Below are 15,190 nucleotides of genomic sequence, written 5' to 3' on the forward strand. Positions count from 1 at the left end.
AAGTCCACCTGAAGACCAACAGAATGTGTCTGTGGACAATTTAAATATCATGTAACGAGAGAGTCCGAGGTGGGATATGAACCCCGGCCTTTCACTGGCAAGTATTTGTAGGACGAACGCGTTACCAGCCAGCTAAAGACGAAACTGCCTCTAGCCAAGAGCAACGGACGTTCTTTTGAATTTTAGCGTTGTCGTGGTAACCTGCTACAAGCCTTCACTTTCACTGCGCTTCGTCGTGCTTACTAGCAAGCTAGCCGAGCTAACCCCACTACACTAACAGAGAACGAAAACAGAGGAGGGATTATAATAATGCAATAATGTACAGCAGCTGAGATTCTCGGCTCACCAGAACTCGCCGTCTTCAGCACTCTGATGCTGGAGCTTCTCCTTCTCGGCTTTAGAGAGGGACGTCCACTCCTTTGAGCTGAGGATGGAGGGACAGGGTCAAAGGTCACAGGTCACAGAGGTCAGAAGCCATTACTGAATTATCACACTAAGATTCACAGGGCAGATGGCCACAGGAGCTTGTCTTGAGGCCTAGCCACACCAAGGACGATAACTATAACGATAACAGTAATGCCAGGCTGAGTCCTGGGGCTGGGAGGTGATGAGGACAGGGTCTGGGGGATGAGGGCGGGGTCTGGGGGATGAGGAGAGGGTCTGGGGAATGAGGAGAGGGTCTGGGGGATGAGGACAGGGTCTGGAGGATGAGGACAGGGTCCGGAGGACGAGGACAGGGTCTGGGGGATGAGGAGAGGGTCTGGGGGATGAGGACAGGGTCTGAAGGAAGAGGACAGGGTCTGGGGGATGAGGAGAGGGTCTGGGGGATGAGGACAGGGTCTGAGGGAAGAGGACAGGGTCTGGAGGATGAGGACAGGGTCTGGAGGATGAGGACAGGGTCTGGAGGACGAGGACAGGGTCTGGGGGATGAGGAGAGGGTCTGGGGGATGAGGAGATGAGGAGAGGGTCTGGGGGATGAGGAGAGGGTCTGGGGGATGAGGACAGGGTCTGAGGGAAGAGGACAGGGTCTGGGGGATGAGGAGAGGGTCTGGGGGATGAGGACAGGGTCTGAGGGAAGAGGACAGGGTCTGGGGGATGAGGAGAGGGTCTGGGGGATGAGGGCAGGGTCTGGGGGATGAGGAGAGGGTCTAGGGGATGAGGACAGGGTCTGAGGGAAGAGGACAGGGTCTGGGGGATGAGGAGAGGGTCTGGGGGATGAGGGCAGGGTCTGGGGGATGAGGAGAGGGTCTAGGGGATGAGGTCTGGGTCCAGCGAGGCAGCAGGGGGGTCGCTCACTTGTCGCTCCAGGGCCCGTTCCACTCCACCTGGCCCCACGGGTTCCGCAGACGCACCAGGCGCACCTTGGTCTCCTTGCTCTGAGACTGCTTACACTGCAGATGAGTACGGCACTGTGTCAGAGACTCTCACACACACACACACACGCACACACACATGCACACGCACACACACACATATATACGCATATATACACACATGCTTACACTGGAGATGGTTACAGCACTGTGTCAGAGACTCTCACACACACACACACACACGCACACACACACGCACACACACAAGCTCAAGCCAAGAGCTCACCTCATCCACCGCGGTCACAGAGTAGGCGTGGCCTTTCACCAGTCCTGTTACTGTGCGGGTCTCAAACCGTGCAGGAACTAGGGACTGAGAGTGAGAGAGAGAGAGAGAGAGAGAGAGAGAGAGAGAGAGGGAGAGAGAGATTGACTTGTCTTGTATTCATTTTGCATTGACTTTGGATCAGTCTGTGATGATGTTGTGATTTCGGCAGCATCAGTCTGTGATGATGTTGTGATTTCGGCAGCATCAGTCTGTGATGATGTTGTGATTTCGGCCGCATCAGTCTGTGATGATGTTGTGATTTCGGCCGCATCAGTCTGTGATGATGTTGTGATTTCGGCCGCATCAGTCTGTGATGATGTTCTGTGATTTTGGCCGCATCAGTCTGTGATGATGTTGTGATTTCGGCCGCATCAGTCTGTGATGATGTTGTGATTTCGGCCGCATCAGTCTGTGATGATGTTGTGATTTCGGCCGCATCAGTCTGTGATGATGTTGTGATTTCGGCCGCATCAGTCTGTGATGATGTTGTGATTTCGGCCGCATCAGTCTGTGATGATGTTGTGATTTCGGCCGCATCAGTCTGTGATGATGTTGTGATTTCGGCCGCATCAGTCTGTGATGATGTTCTGTGATTTCGGCAGCACAGGTAGCTCACGTCGATGGAGCAGCCCATGAGCGACCCTCTCTCCAGGGCCTTCTGCATGATCTTGTACAGCTCCTTGGGGGCCTCCTTCATTTCATAGAACTCCGTCACCCCACCAGTGAAGTCCTCCATGGCTTCGGTGGTGTTGCCCCCCTTCAGGGCCTCGTAGGACCCATGCAGCCTGGTCGGGGAGGTGGGGGTCGGGGGGTGGAGAAAGTGGAGGAGGTGGGATACATTAGCGAAAAAAAGGGGGAGTGAGAGAGAGATGGAGAGGGGGGGGGGGGGGAGGTTTAGATTTTGAACAGAGCCATGTCCAGTACACGGAGTCCAACTGAACATGTGGTCGTCAACTCCACTTCAGTTCTGTCAATTCAGGATATGACCTGAAATTCATTTCACTCATTTTGGAAAAAACTTGACAGTTGGGAGGAGAAGGAGATTGAGAGGAAAATAGATTTAAAACATTGAAAATGAGAAAAGATTAAAAGAGGTATTCGGTATTCTGTGGCAGGAGGAAATACAGATGTCAGAGGAGAGACTATCATGAAGGTGCTCTTTGGTTTATAAACCGGTTAATAGACAGATTATTAAAGGTAAATGAAGGTTAATAAATTAAAAAAATCTTCCTCCTGCTCACTTGGCATAAGCCTTCTCCAGAAGGGCGCTCCAGAACTCGTTCCTCTCCGCTGACTTGGTGAAGACCAGCTGGTTATTGAACGTGGGGATGCGGTCGTCAATGACAACATCGACCCAGTCGCCATAGCGCCAGAACTGCAGGAGACAGAGAATGCAAGGAAATAAAAACCAGGAGGAGGTGGTGAAGTGGAGAGAGAGAAAGAGAATGAAAGAGATAGAGAGAGAGACAGTGAAAGAGATTTAAAGAGAGTGAGAGAAAGAGAGTGAAAAAGAGAGACAGTGACAGAGATTTAAAGAGAGTGAGAGAAAGAGAGTGAAAAAGAGAGAGACAGTGACAGAGATTTAAAGAGAGAGTGAGGGAAAGAGAATGAAAGAGAGAGACAGTGAAAGAGATTTAAAGAGAGTGAGAGAGAGTGAAAAAGAGAGACAGTGACAGAGATTTAAAGAGAGTGAGAGAAAGAGAGTGAAAAAGAGAGAGACAGTGACAGAGATTTAAAGAGAGAGTGAGGGAAAGAGAATGAAAGAGAGAGACAGTGAAAGAGATTTAAAGAGAGTGAGAAAAAGAGAATGAAAGAGAGAGACAGTGAAAGAGATTTAAAGAGAGTGAGAGAGAGAGAATGAAAGTGAGAGAATGAAAGAGAGAGACAGTGAAAGAGATTTAAATAGAGTGAGAGAGAAAAAGAGTGAAAGAGAGAGAGCAGGAGAAAGAGGGAGCGAGAAATGAAGCTGCTTTAATGAGGATTCGGCAGTCGGGTGGTATGGAGGCAATTAAGCAGTGAAGAAACTCAAGGGGGTCAAACACTGGGCGGGGGTCGGCGGGCCTGACCTGGAAGTGAAAGATGCCGGCATAGTTCTCCGTGAAGCTCTGCTCCTGGGGCACCACTCTGTACAGCAGCTTCTCATTCAGAGTCAAGCAGGCAATGGCGGCCAGGAGCCAACAGTCACCTGCAGAATCCATTACAGGCATTACATCGCCACGCACCAGCCATTTTATACCATGAGGGATATACGGACTGCAAGCGGTGCCCAGTTTGTGTTTTGGGTTACTGGGCATGTACGTGACGAAATGGTTCAGTCCAGAGGTGGGGTATCATCCAGTGGAAAAAAAAAAGGTTATTTGGCTTGATTCCATAGGAGAACCGTAGGTGTGAAGTGTGAAAGCTCCCAGACCAAGAACCAGTTTGCCCGACAAAGAATCTATTCAAATATTGAATCACAGGGTTGGACACAGGTGGGGTGAGCAGTAGTTTAACCTGCATTCAGCCCTTTAAGTTGTAAGATCACAAATATGTGATTAGAATGCGCTTAGCTGAACATTCTAATGCTGATGTAACAATCACTGCTGGTGATTGAAAGCAGTGGAGTTCTAGAATACTGACTTAGAATTTAGAAAAAGCATTCCATACATACGCAAAAATCGACTTTTCAAAGCGTTCCATTTTTGGAATCTGCCTTTCTTTTTTGTTTTTTTGGAAATAGGCTGCTAAGGCTGTCTGCATATGGGCCACATTTACCATCTCTTGCTTTCTATCAGAAAAGGTACGACAGAAATATGAATTTGTGCCTCTCTCATCTGAGCGCAGACTACCACCCGCGTGCTGACAGGGGTGTTTTTAATTGTTTTGGGGGAAGGTGCCAGAGACGCTGAAACAATGTTCGGCTGGACGGCACATTTTGTTCTGTCCTTGCCACTTTTGTTCTGTCCCACAGCGGGACAATGAGAAGTGCTGCCGATCAGATTCCCTTCCAGTGGAGTAACCCCGATGCAGGGGCCATGGAGGCCAGGTGGGGGGCCACCATTAACCCCACTGCCACCTGTATGTGTACATTACTCTGGATCAACACATATACGTCTCCACTACCCCCTGTATGTGCACATTATTCTAGATAAATACATTTACATCTCCACTGCCACCTGTATATGTATATTATTCTGGATGAATACATATACATCTCCAGCACTCCCTGTGTGTGTACATTATTCTGGATAAATACATATACGTCTGCATTGCCCCCTGTATGTGTACTTCCCCCTTATCATGGCCACCCATACTACCCATACCCTGTACACACATCTTATTCCAGACAGATATACTGCCACAGTGCCCAGTGTGTCTTATTCTGGCTGCATTACTAACTTTATTTAGTATTCAGTATTGAGTATTTATGGGGTGACATAGGCTCAGGCATATGCAAGAGCAGTTGTCTGGCAGTCTGAGGGTTGCCGGTTCGATCCCGCCCTGGGTGTGTCGAAGTGTCCCTGAGCAAGACACCTAACCCCATATTGCGCCTGACGAGCTGGTTGGTGCCTTGCATGGCAGCCAATCGCCGTCGATGTGTGAGTGTGTGTATGAATGGGTGAATGAGAAGCAGTAATTGTACAGCGCTTTGGATCAAGGCGCTATATAAATGCCAATCATTTACCATTTATTCAGTTCAGGTCTACAGGGACAGTGCATATGGACAAGCATTTCAGTAAATATGTTAGTTTAGCCAATGTGGCTCATTTTCGACTGCTGTCCCAGAACAGGTTAATTAAAAACAGTAAATACAAATAAATATTCCAGAAGAAAAATATTTCTCCATCCTTACATGTCCTTGTGGTTTTGCTTGGGCCCGGTATTGTAAAAACAGAAGCTACTTTACTGTGAAGAAACCAGGAAAAACTCCCTCCTAAGAACACCCAGCTTCCAAACGTATGGAATTCTGAACTCCTCTCATCCAGAATCCATCCATCCATCCATCCATTGTCTTAACCCGCTTATCCTGAACAGGGTCGCAGGGGGGCTGGAGCCTATCCCAGCATACATTGGGCAAAAGGAAGGAATACACCCTGGACAGGTCGCCAGTCCATCGGAGTCATCCAGAATATGTATTGGAAATTTGGTAATTCCCTTTGAGTCTAATGTCATTTACCTTTCCAAAACTCTCAACCCTTCATATGTACTGCTATGACAATGAGGTGACATTCTCGCTCCAAATATCACTGTGTCTGAAGTTGTACACTGTGTCACACAATGCACCAACCTACCTGCCTCAGTTTACAGATTTTTATTTTATGGTATTATCTCCCCTAAGCTTAAATACGTTCAGACTTTTCTGAAAATCCCTAACACAATTACATTACAATACCCTACAGGCATTTAGCAGACACTCTTATCCAGAGCGATGTACAATGAAGTGCAAATCGAACAAGTGTGATGAGGACCCGAGAGGAAAGAACGGTTCCGAATCCTAGAGTGACCACGTGGCTACAATTTGAAAAATACATCCATCCATTATCTTAACCTGCTTATCCTGAACAGGGTCGCAGGGGGGCTGGAGCCTATCCCAGCATACATTGGGGCGAAAGGCAGGAATACACCCTGGACAGGTCGCCAGTCCATCACAGGGCACACACACCATTCACTCCCACACTCATACCTACGGGCAATTTAGACTCTCCAATTAGCCTAACCTGCATGTCTTTGGACTGTGGGAGGAAACCGGAGTACCCGGAGGAAACCCACGCAGACACGGGGAGAACATGAAAACTCCACACAGAGAGGCCCCGGCCGACGGGGATTCGAACCCAGGACCTCCTTGCTGTGAGGCGGCAGTGCTACCCACTGCTACTCCGTGCCGCCCCCCTTGAAAAATACATCAACTAATTTGAAGAATACGTCAACTAGCACACCACGGTTGGCAGCTATACAATATGACCCGTCTGATGGACCTGCGCTCCTTGTGGGGAAAAACAGGCCAGCCGGTGTGGCTTACCCAGGTCTCCCTGACAGATGTCTGTCCTGCTGGCTCCTCCCACGATGAACTGGGGGTTCTCGCAGATGTCCTGTGGAAAGTGGACAGGTAGACAGAGAAAGGTCACACTCAGGGTCAGAGAAAAGATGAACAGAAGTCTTTTGGAGTAGGATGAGTAATTGAAGGTGATATACACTCACTGAGCACTTTATTACGCCGGCCCGGCCTCTATGGCCCCTGCACCAGGCTTACTCCAAGGGAAGGGAATCTGACCGGCAGCATTTAAGTACACCGACTTATTTATGAGATTATCTAATCGGCCAATCGTGTGGCAGCAGTGCAATGCATAACATCATGCAGATGTTGGTCAGGAGCTTCAAGTAATGTTCACATCAACCATCAGAATGGGGGGAAAAATGTGATCTAAGTGACTTTGACCGTGGAATGATTGTTGGTTCCAGGCAGGGTGGATTGAGTATCTCAGAAACTGCTGATCTCCTGGGATTTTCACACATAACAGTCTCTCTCGTTTGCAGAGAATGGCACAAAGACCTAAAAACATCCAGTGAGCAGCAGTTCTGCAGGCAGAAACTGTGTCAGAATAGCCAGACTTGTCAAAGCTGGCAGGAAGGTGACAGTAATGCAAATAACCACGCATTACAACAGTGGTATGCAGAAGAGCATCTCTGAACACACAATGCATCAAACATCTAAGTGGATAGGCTATAGCAGCAGTCTCAAAAATAAGTCTAATAAATACCTAATAAAGTGCTCATTGAGTGTATATTTGAGAAGTTACACAGTAACATGCTCTGTGTTAGATCTAGGCTTACAGAGTACATATGGTCCCAGTTAGAGTCTGTTAGAGTTCTGAGTTCTTCCGTTTCCAGGGGAACTGCACAGCAGGGGCTATTGCGCTACTCTCCGCCGCTAGCTCAGTCAGGCTGGAGGAGCCGTGATACATCAGATTTTAATGAGTCACATAGAAGCCCTCACTCTCCTTCCCTCTCCCCGTGGAGAGCCATCAGTGTCAAACCAAACTCTGATAATCACACCCAACGTCCAGCAGGAACACAAATCCCGATCTGCTATCCTGGTCACGCTAACTCATTGCTGATGAACAGAACCTTAGCGGAAACCTTTTATTTTTAGTTCTGATAGAACAGACTTTATCACAGGTCTGAAATATGAACGGCCCGAGACAAAGAGTCATTTTGCCCAACAAAGAACCCTTTTCAACTACATTACATTACTTATTACATTATTAATGGCATTTGGCAGACGTACAGCAGGAGACAATCCTCCCCTGGAGGGCCTTGCTCAAGGGCCCAACGGCTGTGCAGATCTTATTGTGGCTACACTGGGGATCGAACCACTGACCTTGCGGGTCCCAGTCATGTACCTTAACGACTACACTACAGGCTGCAGATACGGTTCTCCTATGGAATCACAGGTTTTTTTGGTTTTTTTATGAGTAAGCATGGTCTCTGCACTATGCATCAAGCGTTAGAAAATCAGGTAAGGCAAAACAAGGTTCCAACAAGGCATGAATTGCCTCTGGTCTGTCCTGACAGGTACTAAAGAGCCTCCTATTTGAAGGCAAACCCATCATAAATGTACCTCATAAACATTCTGAATTCATTCTGACAACTGAAATGCCCCAGAACTGTCTGACACAAAACTTTTTATTTTAGCAAACCTTAATACTTTTGGCATTGCACTGTTAAAATATTCTTTTTTTTTGCTTTTTTGACATCCCAATTCTGGAACCTTTTGTATTTACAGATTTTGTGGATCCACAAATGTAAAGTGCACAATTTTTATTTACTGCCAGTTGAAGTGGGTAACACCCCAGGGTTCCAGGGGTCACACTCTGCTGCTCGCTATATCTGCATTAACGGCTAAAGTGTAGAGCGCTTTGCACAGAATTTTGCCACAGTGCATACTGAGAAGCCCGTGCATTTATCATAAGGTTCATAATTTCACCTCACCATGAATGGTAATTAGACTGCATTTATATAACACTTTTATCCGAAGTGCTTTACCATACCACACTCACACTCACACACACTCAAACAGCGATAGGCTGACATGCAAGGTACCAATTATTTATTTTACCAGTTATTCTGATTTGACTGTTCTTGATACATGGATGCATTTATAATGTTCACTTGCGGTTGGGACAAATGATTTGTTTAAAAATTTGTCTGTTGAATTTGTAATTCCTTAAAGGAGTATTTCCTAGAATCCGTTGGCCTAATTGACTGGCTTGGTGAAGTTGTATGGGGGATTTCACTAGTCTGTGACTCTGTTCAGTGACTGGGTCAGAAGCATAGGCTGGCTTATATTTTGGGTCTGGAGACCCTGCTGATTAACTCAGGGCCAGAAGGTGAGAGCCCCCATTGGCACTGATTGAGGGGTATCCACGCCAACCTCTTGGCAACGGAATAACTGCTCAAATCAAGATGTCTTTTTCAATAGCTATTGCTTATATTACAGCTTTTTGTTGTTGAGAGTCTGGACTGGTTATATCAAGTGAGATAACATGAATGTCTTTTCATACTAAAATACTCATCAGAATTCCGAACCAGGGCTCAGGGAAATGCCAGGAAATACCAGTTTCCCCAAAAAACAAGATCACTTTTCACTCAACACACGGATGTACAGTGGTGTTCAGGTAACGTCCACGAAGCCATGACAGATCCCTCTCCCACAGAACACCGATCGCCAACATTCCACCACACAGCTCAAGGTTCTACAAACAAAACATCCAGAGACAAAAAAAAAAAAAAAAGTCTTCTCCCTCTTCATCATATATACATTAATCCACTTGACACTGTGGTGTTTGCCACTGAAATCCAGGGTCTCCTCAAATTATTAATATGCTTTCACACTGTCAGTAGAGCCAGTGCACTGTTGCTGCCGCCATGTTGCAAACTCAATTACTCCCTCCCAACTCTCTTCTAACCCCCCTTCCCCCATACCCCCCCCACCCAACCCAAAATACTCATCCCCTTCTCCTCCTCATGCCATCCCAAGACCAAAGGCCTTTGCACGTCTCCCCCTCCGTTGGCCCGTCCTCGTACCTTGGGTCTCTTCCACACGATGTTCTTGACCTTGTTGGACTTCTGGCCCAGCTCCTTGTAACCCAGCGACTCTACGGTGGCCTGAAAACTCTCATCCTCAAACAAGCTCTTCTTCTGGACGCACTCCTGCTTCAGGACGCCGAAGTCCTGGCCGTTGAAACGCAGGGGCTTGCTGAGGGACCCTTCCCCGTCCCTACGCTCCCTTTCCCGAATCAGTCGGTCGCAGAAAAAGCCGGCCGGAGTGTAGGGCATTCTTGCTCACTTTTTTTTTTTAACTGGGCTTTTGCCGCCTCTAGTGTAAGCTAACAAGCCTAAAAGACCTGGCATAAATCCAAACAGCTGACCTCTCATTGGTCACCTCCCCTCGTGATGTCAGTCTTCCCAGGCCATAGTGTTCGCACAGGAATGGGTGAAAATGCATGCATTCACACACACACAAACACACACACACACACACACAAAGCCAATTCCCAGAACTGGATTCCCATTGGCCCCACCGGACAATAATACCAGGACCCCCATCGCCCCCAGTCAGCAGGGCCTGTGAACCTGCCCTCACACCGTCATTGTTGGGCCGCACAATAACAAGGGAACATCATGGGGCTCGGTCTAAAGAACCACGAGAGGGTTGCCCTGCCTCAGCAGAAGGCTTTCAGGGCCTTTAAACCTGGCCTCAATGGAGCTCAACATCGAGCTATCTCAGCATTACTACAGGAGGTTAATCCTATGGAGCCCCGTTTTTTTTTTTTTGTTACCGCGGCCCGTGAGTTCACTCCGGACCTTTGTTTCCGCACTTAACCGCTGCTAACATTTCGGTGTCAGCCATACGGGCACTGTTAAAATTTAGCCGTTTACATTGCGGTGCATCACGCACTGTATAACCGCAACTCTCACACGGGGTGATGGGACTTTTCCGATTACATGGAGAGTCACTTGACTTGGCCTCGTCCACCTCACTTGACCACCTTAGCAGCTTGCGCTGTGGGTCAGAGGAAGGACGCGATCGAGACATTGCATCTAATCACTTCATACTATATCACTATGTTATTTTTTGTCTGTTCAATGACAATATTACATAAGTCAAGGTACATTTAAAAGCTATCATCATAGCTCCAGCATGATGATAAGTAGATAGCCAGACACCAGACTGTAAAATAATGCGATGGACCCTGTAGGTTACCCACCAATTGGAAATATAATCATTCCAGCCCAACTGTCAGGGTTAACCAGAACTTTATGCAGGTATCACTGAGGTATCTATTTACAATGTTGTGAGATATAATTTATACTACTACTACTACTACTACTACTACTACTATTACCAACAATAATAATAAATATTTATTTATATTTAACAGCAGATATTGATAGTAGACATGATTACAAAAAGATTCCTCGTTTCTTTTACTTTTGAGTGAGCAGCAACACTATGAAGCACATATTAGCAATACAGAGAGGTCTGTGCTATGTGGGATTAATAGTGGAATTATTTGGGATTGGTTTTGAGTTAATGGGTCATGTGACTTAGAAGCTATTGAAAATAATCTTATTTCCCAGTCATATGAGAAAGCTATAATTTTTCCATTTAAATATTTATTAAAACACTACAACGCACATACTGACAATAAAGAGAGGTGTGTCCTATGTGGGATGAATGGTAGAATTATTTGCTATTGGTTTTGTGTTAATTGGCCATGTGACCTAGAAGCTATTGAAGAAAATCTATAATTTTCTCATTAAAATATTTATAAAAACACGAAACAAATATTGATGATAGAAAGTGGTGTACCTGTGTGGTATTAATATTAGCATTGTTTGGTATTGGTTTTGTGTAAATTGGCAATGTAACCTGGAAGCAATTTTAAAATATATATGCCTTATGAAAGTTCTTGGCAATTTATTGACGGTCCCTAACCAAACGCTACAGCGGAAGGGTTCTGAATTTGTCCGTTATCGGAGTAGCTGGGTAAGCTAAAACTCTGGAAATATAATCTGAATTTCTGTTGAATATTCAACATGAAACTGATTTCTCCGTGGTATAGGTTGTGGCCCTACAATTAATCGTAAACAATGTGCAGAGGCGAAGTGGCGTAAATATAAACATGTATTCGTATGTTAACTTGTTATGATTGCTAAACATGAACGGTTGCTAAATTGGCCATGGAGGCCATTTCTCTGCCTGCATTCACGTGACTGATTGAGTTTTACCTCAAGCGGGGCCGTAATTCCATATTTCCAACTGGATATTACAACTCGGAGGTTGACGTGAACTGATTTTCCCATTTTTTCAAAATATATTTTTATTTTTACTGATGTTTTGTTCCCTCCCCTTAGGTTTCAAATCGGCCAGAGAATGGCATCAGCACAGCCTCCAAACTTCTCCTGGGTAGTTCCAGAAAAGCTGGCGGCGCTGGGTCTGCCTCGTATGCCTGCTCACTATCAGTTTCTCCTGCAGAATGGTATTCGGCACCTGGTCTGTTTGTGTGAGCGGAGACCTCCCCATTACGACACTTGCCCAGAACTGAAACTGCATCGCATTAAAATAGACGACTTCTGTGCTCCCAGTACGGATCAAATCAAAAGATTTCTGTCCATTGTTGAAGAAGCTAACTCTAAAGGAGAGGTAAGATTTTCATAATTACACCAGGTGGTCGCGGGCACCCTAACATGCCCACACTTGTATGGCCTACCTCAAAATGTTTATCTATTTTGAGACAATTCCTAATATGAAATATGGAATACTAAACAGATTTTATAAAAGGTGGGATCCCTGAGCCGCAGTTTGTAACATTGATCACTAATAATAAACCTTATGAAAGATGTAATTTTGTTTGTGTGCCTTACATGACCTGCCTTACATGTCAACTATAATAAATAAATAATATTTTTTTATTTACATGGTGAAACGGTAAATGATAAACGACCTTTCATTATCGCCCACGTGAAGGCAGTTCTCTGTTCCAGGGAGTGGCTGTGCACTGTCTGCTCGGTTATGGGAGAACCGGGACGATGCTGGCCTGCTACCTGGTGAAGGAGAGGAAGATAACCGGCGTCGACGCCATCAACGAAATCCGCAGAATACGCCGCGGCTCCATCGAGACGCGCGAGCAGGAGAAGGCGGTGGTGCAGTTTCATCATCACATCAAATGAGTGTTACGATTACCACTGCCAAATGTTCGCTTTCCTCGGACTCGAACATATCAGTGTTTAATGAAATACAACGAGAGCTTGGATTAATTTATTCTGTCGTATGCTTCAAGCGGCTTCCTATTGTTATAGGGCCGGCCTTTAGCGTAGTGGTTAAGGTGAATGACTGCGACACGCAAGGTCGGTGGCTCTAATCCCGGTGCAGCCACAATAAGATCCGCACAGCCGCTGGGCCCTTAAGCAAGGCCCTTAACCCTGCATTGCTCCAGGGGAGGATTGTCTCCTTCTTAGTCTAATCAACTGTACGTCGCTCTGGATAAGAGCGTCTGCTAAATGCCAATAATGTAATGTAATGTATATTGACATGTTGATGTAATTGTGTTGATTAAACTGTAATCTGGCCATCCTGTTTTTGCAGCTCTAGAGTGGTTTGCATCTTGGAGTGTAGCGTCTGTAGATCTGTTTGTGAAGTCTTCTGCAGAGAGTAGTCACTGACACATCCACACCTGCCTCCTGAAGAGTGTTTCTGATCTGTCGGACAGACATTTGGGGGGGGGGGGGGGGGGTTTTTCTTCATCATGGTGAGAATTCTTTGGTCAGCAACTCGAGAGGTATTCTTGGCCCCTGCAGCTATACAATGTTTTGGTACAGAGTGCCGGCCCGTCAACTGCATATTTTGAAAACCGAATTTAAGGACTATAAACACAGGCAGAGGGTGAGTCAGTGAGTCTTTTTCAATGGTAGGAAGGGATTTACAATGGTCTTTTAACAACCTATTGTGCCATGAATGAGGAAAATAATTAATTTTTCTTTCAGATTATTTCTGTTTGTGTCATAATTTTATAATGAATGCTTTATCGCAGACCAACCCGCTCAATTACTACAAGTATGTAGACATCAATTTCTTTTTGTTCCGGCATACTGCACTGTACGTGATATTAAATACACTGTCCCATTGTATCAGTATTGTACAGGGCCTCTGAACCTACAAAGAAAATATTGTGTTGCTTAAGTAGATTTTTCTCATTAACCTTTGGCACAGCTGAAAGAAACTAAAGAGCTGGATTGCAGTGCTGTTCATCAGAGCGTGTGTTCAATTGAAGTCACAGCGTAATCAATAGCTTTCATTTCCCGATCAGACTGCCTCTGTTGAAATGATTCCTGATTTCTTTGCACTTTTCTGTTTATGGGATTATACAAGTATTGTTCATTTAAAATGTGATGTGTGCACTATGTATGGCCTGTTTTGCTGCAGTCTTCAGTGAATGAAAAAGGTGTTCATAAGTCATCATCACGTGACCCATTTTACTCTCCTTCAGATTCATTAGCAGGACGAATATTCATATCGCCACGGAGATGACCGTACTCACAGGTGGCCGTTTCCATTCGCAGGTGAAGGGCAACTCGCCGGAGGAGAACTGGGCGGAGTCGGTGGCGGGGAACAGCGGGTCCTCGAACAACGAGCTCTCACTCAGGTGCTCGTCGCGGAGCTCCAGGAAGTTCCGCGGGAGCGGCTCGGAAACGACCGCGGAGCTGTTCCGCTTCAAGATGGCGGCGAAGGGGCCGGCGCGGCGAGGGCCGACGGCGAAGCCGAGGTCGTTCCACCGCAGGGCCGGCATCGCAGCCGAGAGACCAGCCTTGGACGCGACAACCGCCTTCTCCTCTTCCCGCTCATTCCCTCGCTCTTCTATCTTCCGTCGCTCCTTCTCCACGCTTCCCTCCTTCGCCGTTGCCATGGAGGAAGTGCGCTCTTTACGAAACGGGGCGAGGAAACGGGTCAACCAAACCCTTGACACGCGGCACGGCGCGCGGGAGAAGCGCTCTCAGAAGCGGGTAGCCCTCTCGCTGTAGGTGCGCCGGGCGGTTAGCCCCCTGGCCCCTTTCCTTAACGCTTCCTTAAACCTTTGCCCTCCGTTCTCCAGCAGACTGCAGAACGGCGCACGTTGCACAAGGTCATCCTTCCCTCTTGTCTGTACCGCGGCAATAAACAGGCAAAGGGTACTTCCCTTAAAGTCTCACTCTCAGTTCCTTAAGAGTCACTCTCTGAGCGGATCTCATCTCTCTGCTCTCTCCGGTTTATTCTCCCCCCCTCTCTCTACCTCCCTCCCTCCCTCTCTCTCTCCCTTCTTTCTCTCTCCTTCCCTCCCACCCTCTCTCCCCCTTCTTTCTCTCTCCTTCCCTCCCACCCTCTCTCCCCCTTCTTTCTCTCTCCTTCCCTCCCTCTCCCCCTTCTTTCTCTCCTTCCCTCCTTCTTTCTCTCCCCCCTTTCTCTCCCTCCCACACTTCCCCCTTTACTGCTCTTTTGTCAGTTACACTGTGGGCTTTTTAAAAGAGGAGGTGG

At 46.8% G+C, this 15,190-nt stretch overlaps 2 protein-coding genes across 3 annotated transcripts in view; one reads left to right on the forward strand and one right to left on the reverse strand.

The window, feature by feature from the left end:
- The window catches only part of capn3a (calpain 3a, (p94)), a 28,065-nt gene extending 13,136 nt beyond the window's left edge, over positions 1-14,929 (reverse strand). Inside the window, exons 1-8 of the mRNA XM_061249551.1 lie at positions 14,220-14,929; positions 6,638-6,707; positions 3,705-3,823; positions 2,880-3,013; positions 2,255-2,423; positions 1,600-1,683; positions 1,297-1,391; positions 347-424 (exon numbers count right to left, since the gene is read on the reverse strand). Coding sequence (XP_061105535.1) covers positions 347-424; positions 1,297-1,391; positions 1,600-1,683; positions 2,255-2,423; positions 2,880-3,013; positions 3,705-3,823; positions 6,638-6,707; positions 14,220-14,585 — 1,115 coding nt within the window. The 5' untranslated portion in view covers positions 14,586-14,929. The remainder of the gene's footprint in view (positions 1-346; positions 425-1,296; positions 1,392-1,599; positions 1,684-2,254; positions 2,424-2,879; positions 3,014-3,704; positions 3,824-6,637; positions 6,708-14,219) is intronic.
- Positions 11,570-13,260, forward strand: LOC133133555 (dual specificity protein phosphatase 23-like). 2 transcript variants are annotated; one of them, XM_061249665.1, is made up of 3 exons: positions 11,570-11,668; positions 12,037-12,325; positions 12,667-13,260. In XM_061249665.1, exons 2-3 carry the CDS (start codon positions 12,056-12,058, stop codon positions 12,850-12,852), a joined length of 456 nt encoding a protein of 151 aa, XP_061105649.1. In that variant the 5' UTR covers positions 11,570-11,668; positions 12,037-12,055; the 3' UTR covers positions 12,853-13,260. The 2 variants fall into 2 exon arrangements, with proteins under 2 accessions (XP_061105649.1, XP_061105642.1); XM_061249658.1 differs by lacking the exon at positions 11,570-11,668 and adding an exon at positions 11,840-11,961.
- Positions 14,930-15,190: the final 261 nt, after the last annotated feature.

This window comes from Conger conger, chromosome 1, assembly GCF_963514075.1.
Source record: "Conger conger chromosome 1, fConCon1.1, whole genome shotgun sequence".
Classification (NCBI taxonomy): Eukaryota; Metazoa; Chordata; class Actinopteri; order Anguilliformes; family Congridae; genus Conger; species Conger conger.